Source organism: Gastrolobium bilobum, unplaced genomic scaffold, assembly GCF_033153095.1.
Source record: "Gastrolobium bilobum isolate Gb01-03AN ecotype WA unplaced genomic scaffold, APGP_CSIRO_Gbil_v1 utg6685, whole genome shotgun sequence".
NCBI lineage: Eukaryota > Viridiplantae > Streptophyta > Magnoliopsida > Fabales > Fabaceae > Gastrolobium > Gastrolobium bilobum.
In genome coordinates this window covers 99,808-120,900 of record NW_026898013.1, presented here as the reverse complement: position 1 = coordinate 120,900, position 21,093 = coordinate 99,808, and the positions used below count along the sequence as shown (strand labels likewise).

The following is a 21,093-nucleotide window of genomic DNA, read 5'->3' as shown; positions in this document are numbered from 1 at the left end:
TTTATTCTGGTAGATGAGATTGGATAGTTTCACACACATAGAAGAATAAACATCTAAAAAAGAATAAATGTTAAAGTTATGTTATCAATGGATTCCCAAAACTGGCATGGCTCGTAACATGAGTCCATTATGACTCTTCCAATTAACTCCTTTTGGAAGGTTAAAAAAGAAGCTATTCAGCAAATTTAATGGATTCCCAAATTGCTCTTTCCAGAGCCAATCATGGTTGAGTGAGTGAATGTATCCAACCCAAGTTCTTGGCTATGTTAGGCATAGTCATTTGCAAGTACCTTAAGAATACTAGTACATTCAATTGCAATGAGCATTAGGAAAATTATTCCAAGAGTATGCTAAATCATCTCAAACTTTTTTCTTAGATGGAATTTAAGTAATCAATCATCTCAAACTTTTTTCTTAGACATGGAATTTAGTAATCAGGTAGAGTTATATTTACAAATTTTTATAAACTACACTATGTACTTCGGCGAATACAAATACTTAAGTGTGTAGTGTATTTTCCGGAGTACATTGTATAATTTGTAAACAAAATTTTTGTAAATATAAACTATTCCGTAATAACATATTAAAACATTAGCATTAAGTGTTTCACGGCGAATCTGGTCAGTAAGAGGAGGTGGGTTCATCAACCAATGGGTAGCAAGTAACAACTTTTCATGTCTTAACAAGATTCGCACCAAATTCAAATACCAAATACTGAGTAGAAAGGTGAGAGAAAGAGAGATTTTTTATCTGGAAGGGTGGGGGGGCAGATGCTGATTTAAAGGTAAAATCTGCATAATAATAGCATTTTGCTTTAAATGTTTTCTATAAGATGGATGGCTCTTGATATAATGAAAATATACATAATGGCCGTACATGAAATGGAGAAAAGAAAACGCTACCATTTGGGTTTCCACCGAATTTTCCGTTGTTTGCACTTTGCACTTTGTAGTTTGTACTAAAGATACCCACAAGAAATTATCCTTTGTACTATTACAAGATGTTCCGAACTTTGTACTATTACATAGTACATTACATACACAGAGAAATTATCCTCCATCTGTGCAGTAAAACAAAGTTCACTCTTTACGGAGAAAAATTGTAATTTATTTTATTCTAGAAGACACGTGCATTCATCGTTTGTTTCCTATTAAATTATTATTTACTTTTATCTTCTTCTTTTTTATGTTAAAGTTTCATTTAAAAAAAAAAATATATCAACTGCTTATAATTTTTATTTTTATATTTTTTAAATCTTAATTTTTAATATTCTTAATTTCTTTACAGTAAAATTTTCTCTGTTTTTTTGTTTTGTTTTGGAATTCAGCTACTTTATTTTTATATACTAAATTAGAATACATTACATTGACATTGATTTAAACTTTTATTTTTTTATTTTTAAAATAAGATATGTCATTCTTAATTTTTTAAATATTAAATTTATTTATTTTAACTAATTATGCATATCATCTTTATAATTTTAAAAAATAATTTATTTTTAAATTTTACCAAAATTGATTACAGATACTTTTTATAATTTTAATTTTTTAAGCATTTTTTTCTAACAAAGCATATTTTTTAATTTACATGTTTTGAATTTTATTTCAATTTAAATAATTATGTAATGGAAAAAATAGTTATAATTTTTTTTATACTCCTAGTGGCTTATTTATTAGTTTTCTTTAACGAGTATTTTGTAACAAAATACTCTAGTGAAAGTAAATCTAGTCATAAATATTAATATTTATATAATAATCTTCTTACTATAAGTTATTAAATAATAATTTGCATTTTGTTTGTTGTCACAATTTATAAAAAGTAACTAATACATATTTAAATTACTTATAATACAAAATTATTAATGGTTGCCAAAATAAAAATGGTAACAAATATAAGGGGAATATTTTCTCATATTGCATGAGGCAAAATTGTCTCATGCAACACACACAAGGTGAAACTCACTTTTTTCTTTTTTTTTTTTTTTCTTTTGTGGGTCTTATCTACTTTTTTGTACGTGCATGAGAAAAATTATCTTACGTAACATAAGAGATATATTTTCTACCCAATGGGTGCAGCTCAGTTGGTAACTTGGCGCTGAGTTAGTGAAGTTGGATATGTGTTCGATTCCCGCTGAATGCATTCTTGGGGAGGGGGCTGAACCTTTAGCCATTACTGTTCCTCCGCACTCCGGATTAGTCCCATAGCCGGCTCAAAGAGTCGAAGCTCGTAGGGATACCGGAGGGAGCCAACTCGTCTCAAAGAGATAATTAGGGTTGGGTAACTCCAAAAAAAAAAGATATATTTTCTCAAATACAATAGACAAAAGTATTTTTGAAAGGAGCTTAAATAACTTTATCTCTGACTCGCCCTACACTCCAGATTAATTAGTCTTATAATCGACTCAACCAAAATTTGTGGGAATACGAGGTGCAACTCGCTAGATAAAAAGGGTTGGATAATTCAAAAAAAGAAAAAAGAAAAAGAAATTATCTCAGATAATTGTGATATAAGGATAAGGATCCATAATTGTTTATGGGCATCTTTTGTTGACCCATGTTATAAGAAACATATCAAAGTGTTCTTTTTTTGTCTTACACAAAAGTATAATAAAGAAAAGGTAAAAATCTATTTTACAGGTCACTCTGTTCTAAACAGTGAGATCGGTACATCAGAAACGTGACAAAAACATAACTAGCAAAGTTTGAGCAGCATTTCTATATGCCGTTTTGCATGCCTATAGAGCTTATGCTTTTTGGTGATTTTCCCCTTGATTATCGTTAAAAATGTCATCAGATATTAATAACATTATTACCTGATTTAAATCGACTATGGTCATGTACACCATGTCAGCAAATGTTGTCATTATTTCAGCAGAAATGTGAATGTAAATATGAAAAAAAAAAAAAAAAAAGTGATTCCTTTGTTATATTTGGTTACATAAAAAACAAAAGGTCTAATAGTTCAATATCATCTAGATTTAGCTTTACAACAAGGATCTTACTTTTCCTAAGGCATTATCAATACCAGATAACATTAAAAATTACATATTCATATTTAGACATTATTCGTAATCTCTTGGCAACAGAATTTTCCACATGTATGCAGCTTGTAAAAACAACTCTTGGCTTCATGTTCCAAATTCTGTAGCGTCAACTATGTTCCTTCAAGTTGAATAAACGGCTCAAATGTTAACCAAAGGGTCACTTGACTCCTAGTATTTATCTGCATCTACTGTATAAACCGACTGAAAAGTGCACAAGCATCGAATCAGAAGATTTATCATTTCTTTTATTTTCTTTTCTCTTGAATAACATTTTAGACTATGCTTTGCAGTGGAGTTAGTGTTTGGTTGGAAAAACAAAAATGATGTTTTCATAAACTCTGGTTGATACGAGTTTAGAAGTGTAACTGCAATATATTATATATGATGAATAGTGCAACCAGAATCAACTAAGGCCAGTCTGCGTGAAATATCAGCAGCATAAAAAATGTATCAAAAGCAATAAAGCGCCAAGTTTTCATTGTTTAATTTATTTATGTTTTTTCAAAAGACGTTAAATGATGTTATGCATTCAATAGAAGAAGAGAAATAGGGAACACTACAAAATTATATTATCTTGACAGCATCATGACTACAAGACCATCTGAAAATACTGATAAATTTTTGTTGTGACATAAGTCCACTTATTTCTAATTATAGTGAGGTTACTATAAGAGTAAAGAAAATTTACTCATGAAATAAAACTATATGTTTTTGGATGTAGAAATTAGTTTTTGTCTCAAACCCATATTGCCCCAGCATTCATTAGCAGTGGTACTAATTCATTCCGGACATGCAGGCTCATGATTCTTTTAGAACCCCCTATGAGATTTTGCCCTATAAACACAGCTGGTACACTTGGTTGGCACCCCATTTGAATCAATGCACTTTCAATCTGTCCCCCATTTGTTATTTCATCAAGCTCATACACTGTGGGGTTTGCCCCAAAGTTACGTATCAGTGATGTTATGGAGTGGCTCAAGCAACATGTGTTCTTGCTGAATATCACCACAGGCTTTTGAGCTACCATGCTTGTGATCATGTCCATGGTTTACCTACAAGTTGAACACTCAAAATAGATGAAATGCAATGTAATAGAGTTTATGAAGAGGCTATGTGGAAACTGAGCTTTGTTCAAGGGTTATTTATAAGCTGGTTCAATGTGGTGGGGATTGTATTGTTGCTACAAATGTCATTATAAAAGAATAAGATCGTACATGAGAATTCCGGAATTTCTGTCCTTTTGCACTGAACTGCACGTGTTCTAGATAACAAGTTGGCTATCAATCTAATGAATCCAAAACTTTCTTCAAGAATAAGATTCATGGTCGTGCACGAGGCATATTTTTATTTTTATTTTCTCCAAATCCATCTATTTATGCCACACCTTATCCCTATGATACAGTATTTAAGATCAAAACTGAATCAATAAATGACAATTTTGCTAATTATGGATTTTTATTCGTTTCTTGTAATCTATCTATTTTGGAGCATCTGCTAAGGTTGAGAAACAAGTGGACTTGAAACATTCAGCAACTTTCTTTTCATCATAAGATTCGCAGCCCTTTTCAATTCAGAAAACTGGAAAGCTGAGAGAAGCAATAAAGAAAACAATGAAATTGTTAAAAGCAAAGATGTAGAACCCTCATTAACAAGAAAATTAATGCCCTAGTACCTTACATGATGGCCGGGCAGGAAGATGTTTATACCTGCCATATAACCTTAGTAGGCTAACACATACACTCTCCTTACTCTAGAAATCACTCATCCTTAGTAGTTATATCCCCTTCAAATAACAGAAGTAACAAACTATGCAGCAGGTCTACATGTTTTCAACTCCATATAGTAAAGACTATTTTTCTGTCATGTCTTTGATTACACTGACAATTTTGGGTATGAAACAAACAATGCAGCTGTGTAATAAACATATTTAAAAATGTTTAGGTCATGACAAACCTGCATTAGCAGTATTACATTAAAAATTATCATCTTAAGGGACTGACTTGTTATCTTGGTTTTTAAAGTCTGTCTTAAAGGTTTATTTGATCCAAGTAAAAATGGGTGGAATAAACACAGACCACGAATACTTGACTACTTAAATAGAAATGAAGGCAAACATCATGCCAAAGCTATATCATTAAATTGTTCTGTTGTTCCATTTAATTATGAAACCAGAAAGCCTCGCCATGATGCATGATTTTCTCCATATGTTTCTAAATATGTATTTTCTTAAGCAGTGATCATAAATCAAGGAATTTTTGTTTTAATTTTTTATTTCCACAACTTAAACCTAACACCTATATTCCAATACTTACTCGACACCTCAACCATAAGTTGTAACTCTAGATCAGTAATGATTTGATAAGACGAATATATGGATAAAGTGGTTAAGAAAGAGCCAAACATAGGGAATAAGAATATATAATAGTTGTGGATGACTAGGACAAATACAAAGAAAACGAAGACGGTTTTCAGCATACAGGCATGGATTACAGATTAAGGGACCTAGATATTATTATCTTTCTCTGATTCCGACCACGATGTATATGTTTCAACTTTAACCCTTTCCCAGATGCAAAGCAGAGCTTATATATATTCCTCTGATTAAATGTTTGAACATATGAAAAATGTTCACTCTATGCGGCAATCTAAAATTATGATCAGTAAAATCAGTTCCCTTAATCACAACGGTACAATGTGCATGTCAATTCACAGGATTCTTTGGTATCTGAGTTCTGTTTGTTTTCTTTCATTATTTTCATATGGTAAACTTCAGGCTAGATAATACCCAGTGACTCAGCATATGTTATCTCACAGCTACTGCTTTTAAAAAATGTTTCTTCTACCGTCATTGATTAACGTGTCTTTTGCTTGGAAATGAGTTATTAGTCCGTTAATCAATACATATAACCAATAATTAACTCATCATTACAATTCGATTCAATTTCAACACGATCAATATCACTTATATCAGTTTATTCATAATAAATCAGCCAATTTTAACTCCCAACAAGAAAATTACATCCAAATCAACTATTCAGTACTTTATCATGTCAACAAGAAAGATAATTTTCGAGTGAAATTTCCTGTAGTTCTTACGTAAATCAAGCTCAAGACATTAATACATCAAACACAATGTGCATATTATTATTCAAAGATAGCACTCATTCAATTCTTACCTTAGTGACTTCATTCAGCATAACAAAGTTGCCTGTACCGATAAAAGTTCACCAGGTTATTCAAATCTCATCTCATTCAATATGAAGATTACTAACACACTCAATTAGGTAGATGACAGAAGAGCATTTGATACAAGATTATCGATATATAATCATCCAGAAATTATCAATTGCAGTTAAGAAATGTACAGTTAAAGCCATTCGCAAATCACAATTTCGGTTTCAAGAGACCTTCAGCCAAATGCTTGGCTGTAAAGAAAAATGCTACAAGGCGACATGATAAGCATCCTATGATATGCCAATGTGATCATGTTGGGACCACAGAATTATAATGCTCACCAAGCCCAAAAGCATGCTTATGATAAGAAAGCATAATACTCGAACTAGACGAGTCAGTAGCATAATCGGATTTATACTCCTTCCCCATCTCCACGTCTGGGAAGGACCCTGAAAATATCATAATATGCTTCTTCAGGCAGTGAGTCAAGGCACCAAGCTCTAGTTGTCCTCCCCATATTGCCGTGGACTCCACTTCTTTACAATAATTTTCAAACTTCTCAGCAAGTGATTCATCAGAATCACCTTCAATCAAATTCTCTGACAGGAAAAATGGAAGGAAATCAGTTGTATTCTTTCTCATGTATGCAGCTACCATCTCTCGAAGTTCTTGGTATGTATGAGGAGATTTACCCCCAGAGAGGAGGGCTAACTGATCCTCAACAGCTCTATAGAGGCAGTGCCCATCAGGCTTTATTTCACAAACAGTCAAGCCAAGAGGCTTCAACTTCCTTTCCAATTTCTCATTTTCAATCATACGATCACTTACAATGTCACTCTGCTCTGCTTGGATTCTTTGCTCCCTTTCTGCTTCATGTTGTGCTCTTTTGTCTCGCCTCTGTTTGGCCTTGCTGACCTTTTTATGTTCAGGTTCACTAGTAACAGATACTCCGGCTATGGCCTTCACCAAACTGTCCAAATTGTTCTTTTCACTTCCGTTACCACTGCTATAGCCTAACGCAGCCAGTTCTTGGGCATGTTTCTCTTTAAGCTTAGCAGAAAGTTGAGAAACCTCTTCCTCCACTTGCTTCTTCTTAGTTTTCTGCTCAGCCTTGCTACCTCTAGCTGCTGCCTTTTTCATTTCAACTTCCCTTTTCTGCAGTTGTGATATCTCTTTCCTGAAAATACACCAGTCATTGCAGAAGAATATGCACCGCATGAGAACCACAAGAACTTAAGAAGTAACACAAACCATAACAGTCAATTTTTTTTTTTTTTTTTGGTGATAATAACAGTCAATTTAAAATATTCAAAACATGAACCAATAATAAATAGAGATTTACGAAAAAGGAAAAAAAAAAAAAAACCAAGTATTGGAAAACAAAGGACATTTAAGTCATGTCATTATCAATTAGGCAGTCTAACATGCAAAACAAATGTAGCTTGCAGCAGTGAGACAAACAGTTGATTGAAATAGAATAGGGCTGTGCTGGTACACCAAGTATCTTACCAATTAATAAACCTTAAACAATACAATGCCTGATTTTATTAACTCCAAAGCTGTTGCAGGTGGAAAGTTGCAAAAGGTGTCAAGAAACCAAATGCAAAAGGTGTGCTAAGGCAGGGGTGGGAAACCCACATGAATGAATGAAGTGCTCCTTTTTATTTTATTTTATTTTTAAAAAAAAATAGAAAAAAACGTAGCAGAATAAGTTTGAGAACATTGATGTGATTCAAATCATATTTCAAACTATTTGAAAATCTAAAGGAAAAACCTAACTAGAACTCTTGATCGTCTTGTTTTTGTTGATATCTTATTCATTCATGTAAGAGAAAAATATGTAATTTACATAAATAATAAACTTTATTAGTTTATGCATGTATTGTTTAAGGAAGGTGACATGAATGGAAGTTTCCGCAAGTTCTGTGTGTATTTGATACAAACACAGTATAAAAAGAATGGGATAAACAATGACCATAAGAAATCTCAAAGCACATGCTCAGAAGAACAGAGACAAAGTACCACATTGAACTTCAAAAACCATGAAACACACGTTAAATGTTGTTACACAAACATTTTTATTGGTATTGTAGGGTTAAGGGTCAAGAAATATGCTGCGGAAGGTTTTGAAATGGAGGTTCCTTGCCTAGCAATCTCCTAGGTAGCAAATGGCCTAGATCTATGTAAGCACAGAGCCATTCTCCCACATCCCCTGAGCATCTAGATGGTTGTGGAGAAAACTGATATATATCAATTACCAGAAGGAACTATTGGCATTGAAATAAAAAAAGATCAGGAAGAAGCAAGACTGAATCCAAAATATATCAGATCAATTGAATGAATCCTTAACAAATGACATTTGGAATCCAAGATTACGTTCAATACATGGTTATCTAGGCCTCCATCTTCACTAATCTACTGAAACCACATTCTACCAGTTATTCTAATTGTGTTCCTGATATAATTGATTAAGCTATGGTGCTGTCTGATAATTACGAATGTACCATAAAACTCCTCTTATCTTGCTTAGCTTAACAGAAATAAACTAAAGGAATGACTTAATACACCAGATTTGAAAATGGATAAAGCCTATATGTGCATGAGTTGAGCCAAACTCTATAAGAACGTATGTAACACTGAATACGTTCTTAAAAACAGTGAGACCCAATGCTGATAATCTTATGGAGAGTGAATCACCTGTGTCGTGAAAGAATTTCATCACGAGTTTCTTGCTCCTTTTCAGGTGTTTCATCTGAAATCACTATTTCATGTGCCTTCTCCTCAATTTCTTGGGTATCCTCCATTGGAGCAACCCTAGAATAAAAAAATCAAAGAGAACATCTTACAACAATAAGAAATCAGAAACAAACTAATCATCGTAGTTATAAATAAAATAACGAGGATGAGGCCATTTAATGGTACCAACGAGATACTCAAAACACTATTGAATTATTAAGGTCTAATTATCCAAATATCTAACCCGTTAAAACATGACTCACATCACAGGAGAGTTCAATGTGAGTTACAAAGCCATTACAACAAGTTCCCAAAACTAGATGCCTAATCATTAATTAACAACTATTATTTGTGTATGTTCAAAGTAGATAACATAAGTTAGTATAGTGCTACAAGCAGCATACCGCAATCTTTGACATGTTTAAACATCAAAATTCCAATCCAATCTTGTTCAGTCACTAATTACAAGACTTCTGATTTTCAAGAATACAAACTTCATAGCACAAGAGGTTTGAGGAGCAGACATTAATCACAAACAAATCACAATTTGTAAATATGCAATCAGGGTTTGCAACTAGAAAAGTGGTGGCTATGCTTGGGGAACAAGTGTATTAGTGTATACATAGCTTGCATACACTAATAGGATGAGAAAGATGATCCATCCTTAAACAAATATAATTAATAAATTCACGGATTCATGCAGACCCATATCCAATTAAAAAATGAATCAGAATCAATTTCTAATAACAACCAAATTTTTTATAAAAAAAAATGGAAAATTGAAGTTTCATAATCAAAGGTAATAAAAAAAAAAAAAGAAGCTAAAATTAAATCATACAAGAGGATCTTCATCTGGAACATGACCTAGTTCGATTCCCCATGTCCGCCAGAACTAACTAACTTCTACACGTACACTACATAGTACAATCCAATAAATTTAAACCCAAAATTAAAAAAGTGTAAATACCAAGACCCACAGTACAAAGTTATTCTATATATCCAGATTGTGCAAAAGATTAAAACTATTATCAATTTTCGAAAAGGGTAGTTCATGGCTGCATATGCAAACATTTGGGGGTGCAGTAGGAGTTTGCTCACTGATATGAGAAAGAGAAAGAGCAAAAAATGGTGCATGGTAGGAGTTAAAAATAAGAGAAATAAAAAATCCGTTTGTTCTAACTTCAGAGTAGAAATGAATTGAAAGAGAAAGAGAAAGAGAAAGAGGTAGGAGGCGAGGGTGCTTACCTAGTACCTATGGCGGAGATGAAGATGTTAATGTTGTCGTGTCCCACAGTAACGCTAACGAAGCTACTAATGTATTCGATTTTAGCTTAAAGGCTTTGCCTGGACTTGGATTAGGGTCACCATGGCCCATACTTTAAGGGCTATCACCTAGGCCTCTCTCTCAGCTAATAGACCTGTTTAAGATCATTTCATTTCGCAAAATGAAAATTTGATTATCTTGAAAATAATTTCATTGTAACACCTTCTTTTTTTTTTTGAAAAAGTTCATAAACCATCTTATGATTTACTCTTTTATTCAATCAATGTTTGATATAATTTCCATTAGGGGTATTTGGTAAAGGATAATTTTTTTATACATAAAAATTACGATTACCATGAATATGTTAGGACAATAAATTTGTAAGAAACGTGAGAAAAAAGTTGTTAAGACAAAATATTACCAAATATGGAGGGTTTATGAACTTTTCCCTTTTTTATTTTATCAATTACATCCTACACCAAATCTTATGTTTTTAATACTTATAATTAAAAAAATTGATTACTTTTTTTTTTGGTTTACCTTTGGTTTTTATTTCAAATATAAATATGTTGAACAATGTTATTTAAATTTTCTCACTTTTTAACAATAGAAGAAACTTTTGTAATGTTACGATAAAAAATAGTAAAGAGATATTTGGCAGAAGGAAAAAATTTATAATCCTAAAAAACTGAGATTGAGAATTCGATTTTCCCATATTTGATATGAAAATTGTATATTTTTTTTTCAAAAAAGTCAGATTTACGAGATTCATGTTTATGAAAAAAAAATCACCTTTAAAATATCACTGATAGATGGTATTTTCATAATTCCATACGACGATAATATTTGACAATTTTTTTGATACATAATTAACCTCAATCTTCTTCTTCATCCTCTACAATTCACAAAACAATCTGCAACCAAAACACAAAAAAGAAACAAAATAAACCAAAGCACTGCAACCAACTAACTCCGTTTTGGATTCTTCTTCTTTCTTAACCTCATCCCTTTCTTCTTTTTCATTTTGGTAAGTTGAACCAAAACACATGAAGAAACAAAATAAAACAAAGCAATTTCTAATATGTCGCGTATTCATCAAGTCTACAGAAAATAAAACAGAGACCAGGAGGTAGGTAGCGCACCATGTTACCAATTTCATTTTCTTTTTTCTGTGAATTTTTTAATTTCGCTTCCCTGTCTTGTTCGTCAGAGATAATGGAGAAGCAAACCTCCTCATCAAAATAACAAACACTTATGGTGAAATTAGCTGAGGATTCTCTTGCCAGGATGCAAGATGAGTGAAATGGAGAACCTGTTTCTGAAGGGATCTGCATTTCTAATTTTTCTACACACATAATATCTTGTGGAGTCCACATTTTTTGAAAAAAAAAAAAAAAACTTACGGCACGCAAAACGAATTTCTATAATATTACAGAATCATTTTTCCTACAACATAACTCTAATAAAACCCATAAATGAAACATAACATTTAAAAAATTAATTTAATATTTTTAAGAATATTTTATCTTAACAAATAATTTTTTGATAATATTATTGTGAAACTCATTTTTTCAGATAATATTTTTTTCTCCTTTACCAAAACCCCTTGATAATATTTTTATAGTTTATTTGAGTTATTTTTCAAACATAACATTACATAAACTTGTTTACTAACGAATCAAAATCAAATAGATAAATATATTTCTTTTTTAAGAAGAAATTGAAAAATATATTTTAGAAGGGCCTAATAGTCCAAATATAATAAACCAACTTGATTACGTATATACATAACCGAGAAGCTACATAGATATATCATATATACGACCATGGAAAGAAATATATTTTTTTTGGATACAGAAATATATTTCAATATGCATGTGTATATGTATGTATGCATATGCGTGACATACACATTTTAATATTCATTATTATTATTATTATAAACGAGGCTACAAGTATACTGAAAAATACACATATTCTATTGCTATTTATTTATTTATTTATTATTACTACTATAAACTGGGCTAAAAGTGTGCTAGAAGTGAAAAAAAAATGATAACCAATTATGTTATTTGCATAAGTTTACCAAAAAAATAATACAAATTTTTTTTACATAATATGTGTGTGCATATTGCATGAATAAAACAAGGATAAAAAAAAAGGATCAAAAAAGAAAATGAAAATGTTATAATAAATTCTCTTATATGTTATTTAATATGATTATATCATGTGAAATGATTTTAATTATTTGTAGATAAATCAATGATAATATGAGATGAGATTAAAAAATATTTAAAGAAAGAATGACAAAACTATTAATAAAATTTATTTATAAATAATTAAAATTTTCTCACATAATAATATAAAAAAAAATCACTCCGAGGATTATCACTACCAAGAGAAGAACGAGCCTTGAAAATCTTTGAGTCAGCACAACTTCAAATCTACTTCAAGTTCTACCTGAAGTGCACTGCTACAATTCCGCTTCAACGACTCATGTAAATTCCAAGATAATATCCCACAATTCACTTTCTATAAGAGCCTTCCATATTGAGTAGTACAAATGGCATTTATTTTATTATTATTTTTATAAAAAATATGTTAGAATAGTGTATTCATATTAGTCTGCAATATTATTAACTAACAAGCTGTTATACACCTCATTATAGAAGGCTCAATAAATGGCAAAGAGGAAAATAAAGAAAGATTTCTAAAAAATTACTAATCCTGGTGGCGGATCAAATATTGGATCTCAAAATTCATCAAAGGTCCAAAACTTTATTATTTACGAGTAAATTTTATAAATAAAAGATATAATTTACACGTATATACAATGAACTCTATATTCTCTTAGTTGGTAGTGTGTATATATCCATGCCTTGGATTATATATTATTATTGGGTGTTATTTTTCTTCTGCAGCAGAAAATGAAACTTGTCTACAGCTCAAACAATTTAAGTGGGACCAACCTTTAAAATCAAAAAAAAAAAAAAAACTTTGCACATTTGTCCATGTGAGAGGCGCAGAAGAAAACACTTTTCTGTAACAGAAGATTATGATTACCCATCATTATTATTGTGTACAAATGTACAATGCTCAGCTATCATTTGTAAGCGTCTCTTACGTAAATCTTGTGAGAGTATAAATCCAATATAAAATTATCAATTACTAGTTAGATATTATCAACTACTAGTTAGATATCCCGATCCTCTCGGATCGAACACCGTGGATAAAAAATTAAAATTATATTTTTAAAAATAATTCATCAAAAATATTTACTGATAGAAGGTGGATCAAAACGCTATGGATAAAATATTAGACGTGGACAAAATATTTAAAACAGTATCTTACATGAACAAAATATCAGGCATGGACTGGTCACTCCAAAAAAAATAAGAATAAACATGTCACATGTGGACCAGTGTCTTTTATTATATGCTGCCATGTGGCAATACTCCCTTTTCTTCCTCCCCTTTCCCTCTCAAACTTGAAACCTCATATGCGCACCTCTGCTTCTTCTTCCAACCATTTCCTATTCCTCCACCTCTCCACATTTTACTAAATTTCTCTGTGTGCATAATTGCTCCTCTTCAAAGTTCCTATAAACTCTGTACACTTATATGGTTTTTTTTGTTTTTTTCCAAAAAATGAGCCAAATTATTATTTTTGTACACTAAGATGATAAGAAATTTGAAAAAGCACATGACATGGCATTGAAGGGCAAGAAGAGATCAAACAAATAAAGAGTGACATGAGATGAAATCTTTTAAAGAACATTTATGCTGAATTGGAGTTTGAAACAAATAAAATTATTTATGACTTGACATAAATGCTAATGAAAATATTATTAAAGAGTTAATGACTAACCCAATAAGTGAATTAAACACAATTTCTCAACTAATCTTAAGATTATGATTTTATCCACTTATATGGTCCTTCATTCTTAACCAATATAAGATTTCTCTTCACTTAAATTTTTAACATTTTTCCATAAGTATATAAGTATATGAGGCGCAAGAAGTATATGAGGCACAAAACAACATTATACTCTTCCTAAAGGAATTGCTTTGATACCGTGGTAAGTTATGGGATGAAGTCCAAAACAAGAAATATTTACAAATTACAATCAATAGATTAATGACAAATGATAATAAATATAGACTTGACATCACTTCTCAATCAAAAAACTTAAAGTTATGAGTTTATATTACCTTTGTCACTTGTCACATTCATAACCAATATACAAAACTTTCGCTCACACTTTAATTTTGACATCTCTTGTGAGATTAATGACAACTCGTTCTCGAGAAATTGCAGTTGAGTCTGTTCTCTTTGAAAATAGTGTTGCAAAGGTGTTCCAAGCTACCTTTGCTGTTTTCTGCTTTTCGCCTTCGTTATGTATTCCAACATCTTGTCCTCAATGGTTGCATTGACGGTGAGAATATCTTTCCCTCTGTTTAACCTTCAATCTGCATAATGCATCATCATCATTACTTGGAGGTTTTTGTGGTCTCACTATCACACCCACTATCTCTCACAAGTCATGACCTTGGAGATTAGAGGTAGGACTCCATGCACGTCACATGTTATAATTTTGGGCTTTGAATATCTTGATTCAACCTATTACTTGGACATCTGCTATATGTAATTTGAATTATAACTCGTAATGTATTTTATTTTAGATATTCCAATTGGTTCATCACTTTGCGACTAGTCCGATTTGGTGCGGGTCCCGAGAATAAGGCTTTAAACTCCTTCTAAAGACAGTACTAGAGAAGATCGAACATATGCTTTCATCCCTATTTATTCAATTCTCTAACACTAACTGAGCTACTATCATTTCGTTTAATATTTTTGACCATGGTGCTTCGGTCCCTGTGTCCCATGCTTCTCAGTGTACAAAAGCTTCTTAAAAAACAATGCTTCTTGAATTCTATAATGAGAGTCGATGGTGGCAATTAATATAATTTTGCAAGAAAAAAGAATACATGAATTGAATAACTCGGAACTTTTATATTTTGCATAACAAACAACTTCTTAAAACAATTAAAGAATATTTGATAACCAATTTGATCAGTTTCTTAGACTCACAATGAGTTTGTGTAACATCTCGGGCGCTTGACGAGGGCGGAGAGTGATCGCCGGTGCGAAAGGGTATGGACAAGGAGTGACTCCTGACAGGCTTCCAGCGACGGGTACATATGAATGAATCGAATCAACACCCGAAAGAGAGGGATTTCAGAGACTGTGCTAGTATGTGACGGTACAGTTGGAAATAACTTATAAGAATTAATTGGTACTACCTAAACAAACAAGATGCATCTACTTTTCGGTAGCCCGTAACGGAAGAACTCCATAGTTAAGCGTGCTTGACTTGGGGCAATTTTGATATGGGTTACCTCCTGGGAAGTTTTCCCGTGAAGTGTGAGAGTAAGGACAAAGCACGCTGAAAAGTCTTATGTCAGTGTGTGGGGACAGTCGTTAATCCTTGCAAGTTGCCAGGCATTACAAGTGGTATCAGAGCAGGGCCTCTCTTCCAGTACGGTGTAGTTCGAGGACGAATCAGGCGGAAGCTGGTGGGCATGTAACATCCCGGACGCTGACGAGGGCAGGGAGTGATCGCCGGTGCGAAAGGGCATGGACATGGAGCAGCTCCTCGCAGGTTTTCAGCGACGGGGTACATGAATGAATCGAATCAACACCCGAAAGAGAGGGATTCCAGAGAGACTGTGCTGGTATGGGACGGTACAGTTGGAAATAACTTATAAGAATTAATTGGTATTACCTATACTAACAAGATGCACCTACTTTTCGGTAGCCCGGAACGGAAGAACTCCATAGTAAGCGTGCTTGACTTGGGGCAGTTCTGGGATGGGTGACCTCCTGAGAAGTTTTCTCGGGAAGTGTGCGAGTAAGGACAAAGCATGCTGAAAAGTCTCATGTTAGTGTGTGGGGACAGTCGTTAATCCTTGCAAGTTGTCAGGCGTTACATTTGAGTTACCTAACCATGTAACATAAGATATCTTATTAAGAAATATAAAACTATTAATGAAACATCACCTAACAGTTTATGTTTTTGGGTTAAATTTGTTATTTACATGGTATCAGAGTCTCGGTATCACGATTCGATCATCACCGCCCCCATTTAGTCTTGTGGAGTTTTTTAGCATAGGTAGGTGGGTCGATACATTATCCACCTTTCAAGCCCAATGGGCTCTTGTGTGAGGGGGCGTGTTAGAAGCATGTTAGAGAAGTATAAAACCATTAATATAACATCATCCGACAACTTAAGCTTTTAGATTAAATTGATTGTTTGATATATAAAAATCATTAATATAGTCTCACTTAACAACTTAAACTTTTGAGTTGAATTGATTCTTTACATGATATTAGAAAAGCAGTGACCAAGTGATTCAATCATGTGAGGGGCCGTGTTTGATATATAAAAATATATTAATATAGTTTCACCCAACAACTTAAAGTCTTGAGTTGAATTGGTTGTTCACAGATTATTTACAATATCTAAACACATAGCATTCTCTAAGCCCGCTTCACTCTTAAGACATAAACAATGAGCAGCCTACCATCAAATTATACCTTATCCTTCTAATAAATTCTTACTTTCAAGTTGACATTCTCTTTACTTGAGTCGATACTAAAAAAAATATGTAGAATAATTTCAAATCTTTTGGATATATATACAAGATTTCGTCCAAAGGGTACATAATCACTGAAAACCATGGATTTATACAAAAGGAGTTGGAATCATATTGATAAAACCAAATAATAACAGCATTAGGATTTTCATGAATCATGATATCCACTTGAAGAATCCCTTCCCATACCAAAGGGCCAAATGCACAATATTACCGGACCTTACCACTAATTTTGTATTCCATGATTCTGATGCGGGGACCAAAGTGAGAAAGTGAAAAGGAATTGGATAAACTCTTATCTTTCTCCACATCAGCCTCCCAACCTAGCATCATACAAAAACAGGACCAAATACAAACATGCTGCAGAAGAGGGTAAGAGATAATAAGAAGATACAACATCAATAGACAGAGTAATTGGTTAAATAACATAAATCTAAATTATTATCATAATCATTTTCCTTTTTCTTATTCCCCTTTTTTGATTTTTATCTTTCTTAATAAAAACATATAGGCAGGACAAGCTTTGGCAATTTGCATTGATTTTGGTTTATGGTTTACCTTATCGACAGCCATGCAGATGACACTTGGAATTCTTTTCCTATTTGTAAAATTATTTTCCTCATATAGGCACTTCCCCCTCTGACTTTGTATAATACCAATTCTATTGGATTCCATTCTTTAGATAGATTTTATTGACAACAAAGCAATGGTTTTGTGCCATCTGCCTCAGAGAAGTTTGCATATATTATTAAACATTAGAATAATGTTCTTGATGCTGAAACCAGAACCGAAAGAGTTTTTGGGCTAATAAATTATACATTGTTCTTATTCCTGCATTGATTGCATGTACGGACACCCCAAGAGATTTGAATTACCATTTACAGTGTGATGCTAAATCCAACTTGTTCATGGCATTGCCAGTGTCACCAACTGATCTGGGAGGATTTCCCTTATCCAAATAAATATCCGAAAGGAACTTTCTTTCTTTCTCTTTCCTATCCATTTAACTATAGTTAATTTGTTTTGCTGCTTTTCTATCTTATACAATGCAATCCACCATCCTCACCAACCATTATAAATAAGAGGTGATAACGTCTCAAAGTTTACCAGAACAAACAAACAAACAAACAAAGCCTTAGCGAACAAGTACACCAGCTTCCAACACTCATCTAGCTTAATATATTCTCCCCAGCCCTTATATTTGTAGTAATGGATAGAGTAAAGGATTTGGCATCAAAGAAAGCTGCTGTTATATTTACCAAGAGTTCATGTTACATGTGCCACAGCATCAAGCAACTTTTCTATGAGCTTGGAGCAAGCCCTGCAGTACATGAGCTTGACAATGATTCCTATGGAAGGGAAATGGAGTGGGCTTTAAGGGGTCTGGGCTGTAACCCTTCAGTCCCAGCAGTGTTCATAGGTGGAAAATTTGTGGGCTCATCAAAAGATGTGATATCACTCCATGTTGATGGCTCTCTCAAACAAATGCTCATAGATGCAAAGGCTATCTGGTTTTAGTTACACTCAAAGAGCTCCATATACTGAAGTGGTATGGAAGGAGCTCTGATACTATTTACAGACAATGTTTAATCAGAGACACCGCTGCTTTTTCTTGAGTGTCCTGTTTAGATTGTACTAAAAGAAGTCTGTATAAAAAAGTCTTCTTCTTTTTTTGTATTTTGTATTTTGTAAAAGGTTAACTACATGTCTACAAAGTTATATGAAACTTGATCATGTGGAAAATTTCATCATAAACTATTGCTGGAAAATTTGCTGTAGAATATTAAAGTCTGCAAAGTATTATTACTTTTAATCATTTAATGAATAACATAGTTTTCCATCAAAATTTCATCCGCTAAGTAAAAAGGGAATAATCCGTTCCTTCATGAAAGCCAACTAACATAAATAGATCACTATTATTCCAAGTGTTTAAAGGATAGCTAGGTGTTGATTCCTCACCACTCAATTTGGCACCTGGTGCGAGGGATAATAATATTTAAATAGGCGCATCGCATAGCGTTATGTAGCGATTTTCCAACTTTGTAGTCAATAACGTTCATGGCGCATTTTTCTTAACCTTGAGACAAAAAAGTAATGCTAGCACTTTTTATGTCTCCTTTATTATTCCTCCATATCCACAAAGCAGGATATATATTTTCCTGTTTGACTCTATGCATGTGTAGACCATATATGCAAAGGCATAATTTTCTAAAATAATTTATCTGCAAGAGCACTACATGCAGTCAAGGTTGCACAATGACAAATAATTAGCTAACTTATTCATCAAATCGAATCTAACTTGCATATAATATGTATTTGAGCAACCAGGAAGACGTATTGAAAGGTTCTGATACCAATTGATACGAACCTTGAAAGAATTTTATTTCAAAAGTTAGCTCATGAGATAGGAGAGTCCGAAATCCAAATAAACCCGGTACCAGAACCTTATGTTTCCAATGTGGGACTCAAAGTCCCATACCTTCGATTAGATTAGGATCGTAACATGTATCTACCCCTGGATATTAAGTTGGATGCTGAGCAGTTATAGTACCAATTATGCATGGAGTTTCTTTAGTTAGTTGTTCAATGAAGTTGTGCTGGAACGATGTTCTAGCTCACCATATCCATGGTTCCACATCATTGGAATCCTCATGAATAACTTATTTTCATGAACATCTCTATGATCTCCTCCATGTTCTATCATAACCTTGGTGATTATCCCCATGAATGATGATGATATCCTCTTTCCTATAAATATAGAGACCAAGCATTATACATCTTGACATTCATATACTCCACCCTTGTTCGTATACTGACTTGGACGTAGAAGTCTCCAACATTGCTATCAAAGAAGACAGCATCTCAACCGTTCCAGTTACACACTACCTAAAATTCTCGAAAGGCAACGGTTTTTTAATCTAATCGCATACGTGTATTTCATCCGTGTGATCATCAACACATGCAACTTACATGATGTAAGAACTAAGTGCTGCATCTATGGAAAGTCCCAATTCACAAAAAAAAAAATTGGATTACCCAACTCACAAAATTAAACTGCTTGAGTGTGAGAAAGAATCATACAATAAGTTAGTGGGTGCAACACAAAGAATCTCGCAGCCACCGAAAGGCATCTCAGTCTCAATATCTTTTCTGCATAAAGATTCAAAGCGGTAGATTGTGAGAATCTGGTATAAAATCTATACAAAGTTTAACAAATGGTTAATAGGCGGCACACGTTTGAGACATGAAAATTGCATTAACTTAGTCACAGGAAGACACTGTTTTCATTTGTTTATGTTGACGAAAATTCTTCATATAATGGTTAACAATCGAGGCATATCCGTGTAAATATGTCTTCCAACTTGCTCAACCGTGGGTATCTAAAAAGCACAACCTCTTTTGAATGTGCCCTTGCGCAAATAAAGCTGTCCCTATAAATAGTGTAGTATACTAACTCATTTCAAATAACCTCAAGCTTCATATAATTTTCTATTTTCCAAATCTCCTCCTTAGACTGCAAACCCAATACAACCATTGGATCGAATTCTGTTTGGATTCGGTCTAATGGTTTGGGAGTTCTAATAAGTCTAAGGTAATCTAAACACATCTCTCAGAATTAGACCTTTCACTTTTCCTTTATTACAATTTTTTCTTCTTTTTTTCTTTTTAGTTTTCTCTGGAACAGAATTCTGTACATATTTAGAAGAACTTGTACTTGATAAGTATCAGGAACAAGATGGACAAGGTGATGAGGATGGCCTCCGAAAAGGGTGTGGTGATTTTCACAAAGAGCTCTTGTTGCCTCTGCTATGCAGTCAACATTCTGTTTCAAGAACTTGGGGTGAGTCCAGTGGTTCATGAAATTGACAAAGACCCTGAAGGCAGGGAAATGGAGAAAGCTCTGTCGAGGTTAGGCTGTACTACACCTGTCCCTGCTGTGTTCATAGGAGGGAAGCTAATGGGATCCACCAATGAAATCATGTCCCTCCACCTAAGTGGTTCACTGACTCAATTGCTTAAACCATATCAAGCTTAATCTTCAAAAAAGAAACACAAAAAATTGTTCCTGATACCTTGCTGGAAGAATAAACTGGCTTGAATCAGTAGAGTAGTGAGCTTAATATTGATATTCTATCTAGTGTTTTATTATTTATGTCTGAAGCGCTTTCTATTATTTGATTAGCTATAATGTAATCTGATAAATTATTCTTAATGAAGTT

The 21,093-nt window shown here is 33.1% G+C and overlaps 4 protein-coding genes across 6 annotated transcripts; 2 read left to right on the top strand and 2 right to left on the bottom strand.

Moving 5' to 3' along the window:
* Positions 1 to 3,559: 3,559 nt before the first annotated feature.
* On the bottom strand, positions 3,560 to 4,145 carry LOC133312255 (monothiol glutaredoxin-S1-like). Its single transcript, XM_061513434.1, has one exon. The coding sequence runs from the start codon at positions 4,086 to 4,088 to the stop codon at positions 3,780 to 3,782; it is 309 nt and encodes a 102-aa protein (XP_061369418.1). The 5' UTR covers positions 4,089 to 4,145; the 3' UTR covers positions 3,560 to 3,779.
* A 2,260-nt stretch (positions 4,146 to 6,405) lies between these two features.
* On the bottom strand, positions 6,406 to 10,311 carry LOC133312213 (OVARIAN TUMOR DOMAIN-containing deubiquitinating enzyme 5). Of its 2 annotated transcripts, XM_061513383.1 has the most exons (3): positions 10,199 to 10,311; positions 8,915 to 9,031; positions 6,406 to 7,394 (listed from the first exon to the last, which is right to left on the bottom strand). In XM_061513383.1, the coding sequence occupies exons 2-3, from the start codon at positions 9,019 to 9,021 to the stop codon at positions 6,527 to 6,529; spliced, it is 975 nt and encodes a 324-aa protein (XP_061369367.1). In that variant the 5' UTR covers positions 9,022 to 9,031; positions 10,199 to 10,311; the 3' UTR covers positions 6,406 to 6,526. The 2 variants fall into 2 exon arrangements, with proteins under 2 accessions (XP_061369367.1, XP_061369368.1); XM_061513384.1 differs by lacking the exon at positions 10,199 to 10,311 and having other exon boundaries at positions 8,915 to 9,058.
* Positions 10,312 to 18,082: 7,771 nt separating this feature from the next.
* LOC133312252 (glutaredoxin-C11) lies at positions 18,083 to 18,391 on the top strand. The gene has a single exon (XM_061513430.1). It carries the CDS (start codon positions 18,083 to 18,085, stop codon positions 18,389 to 18,391), a length of 309 nt encoding a protein of 102 aa, XP_061369414.1.
* Positions 18,392 to 20,327: 1,936 nt separating this feature from the next.
* LOC133312221 (monothiol glutaredoxin-S9) lies at positions 20,328 to 21,093 on the top strand. Of its 2 annotated transcripts, none has more exons than XM_061513396.1 (2): positions 20,328 to 20,465; positions 20,544 to 21,092. In XM_061513396.1, the coding sequence occupies exon 2, from the start codon at positions 20,610 to 20,612 to the stop codon at positions 20,907 to 20,909; it is 300 nt and encodes a 99-aa protein (XP_061369380.1). In that variant the 5' UTR covers positions 20,328 to 20,465; positions 20,544 to 20,609; the 3' UTR covers positions 20,910 to 21,092. The 2 variants fall into 2 exon arrangements, with proteins under 2 accessions (XP_061369380.1, XP_061369381.1); XM_061513397.1 differs by having other exon boundaries at positions 20,333 to 20,465; positions 20,603 to 21,093.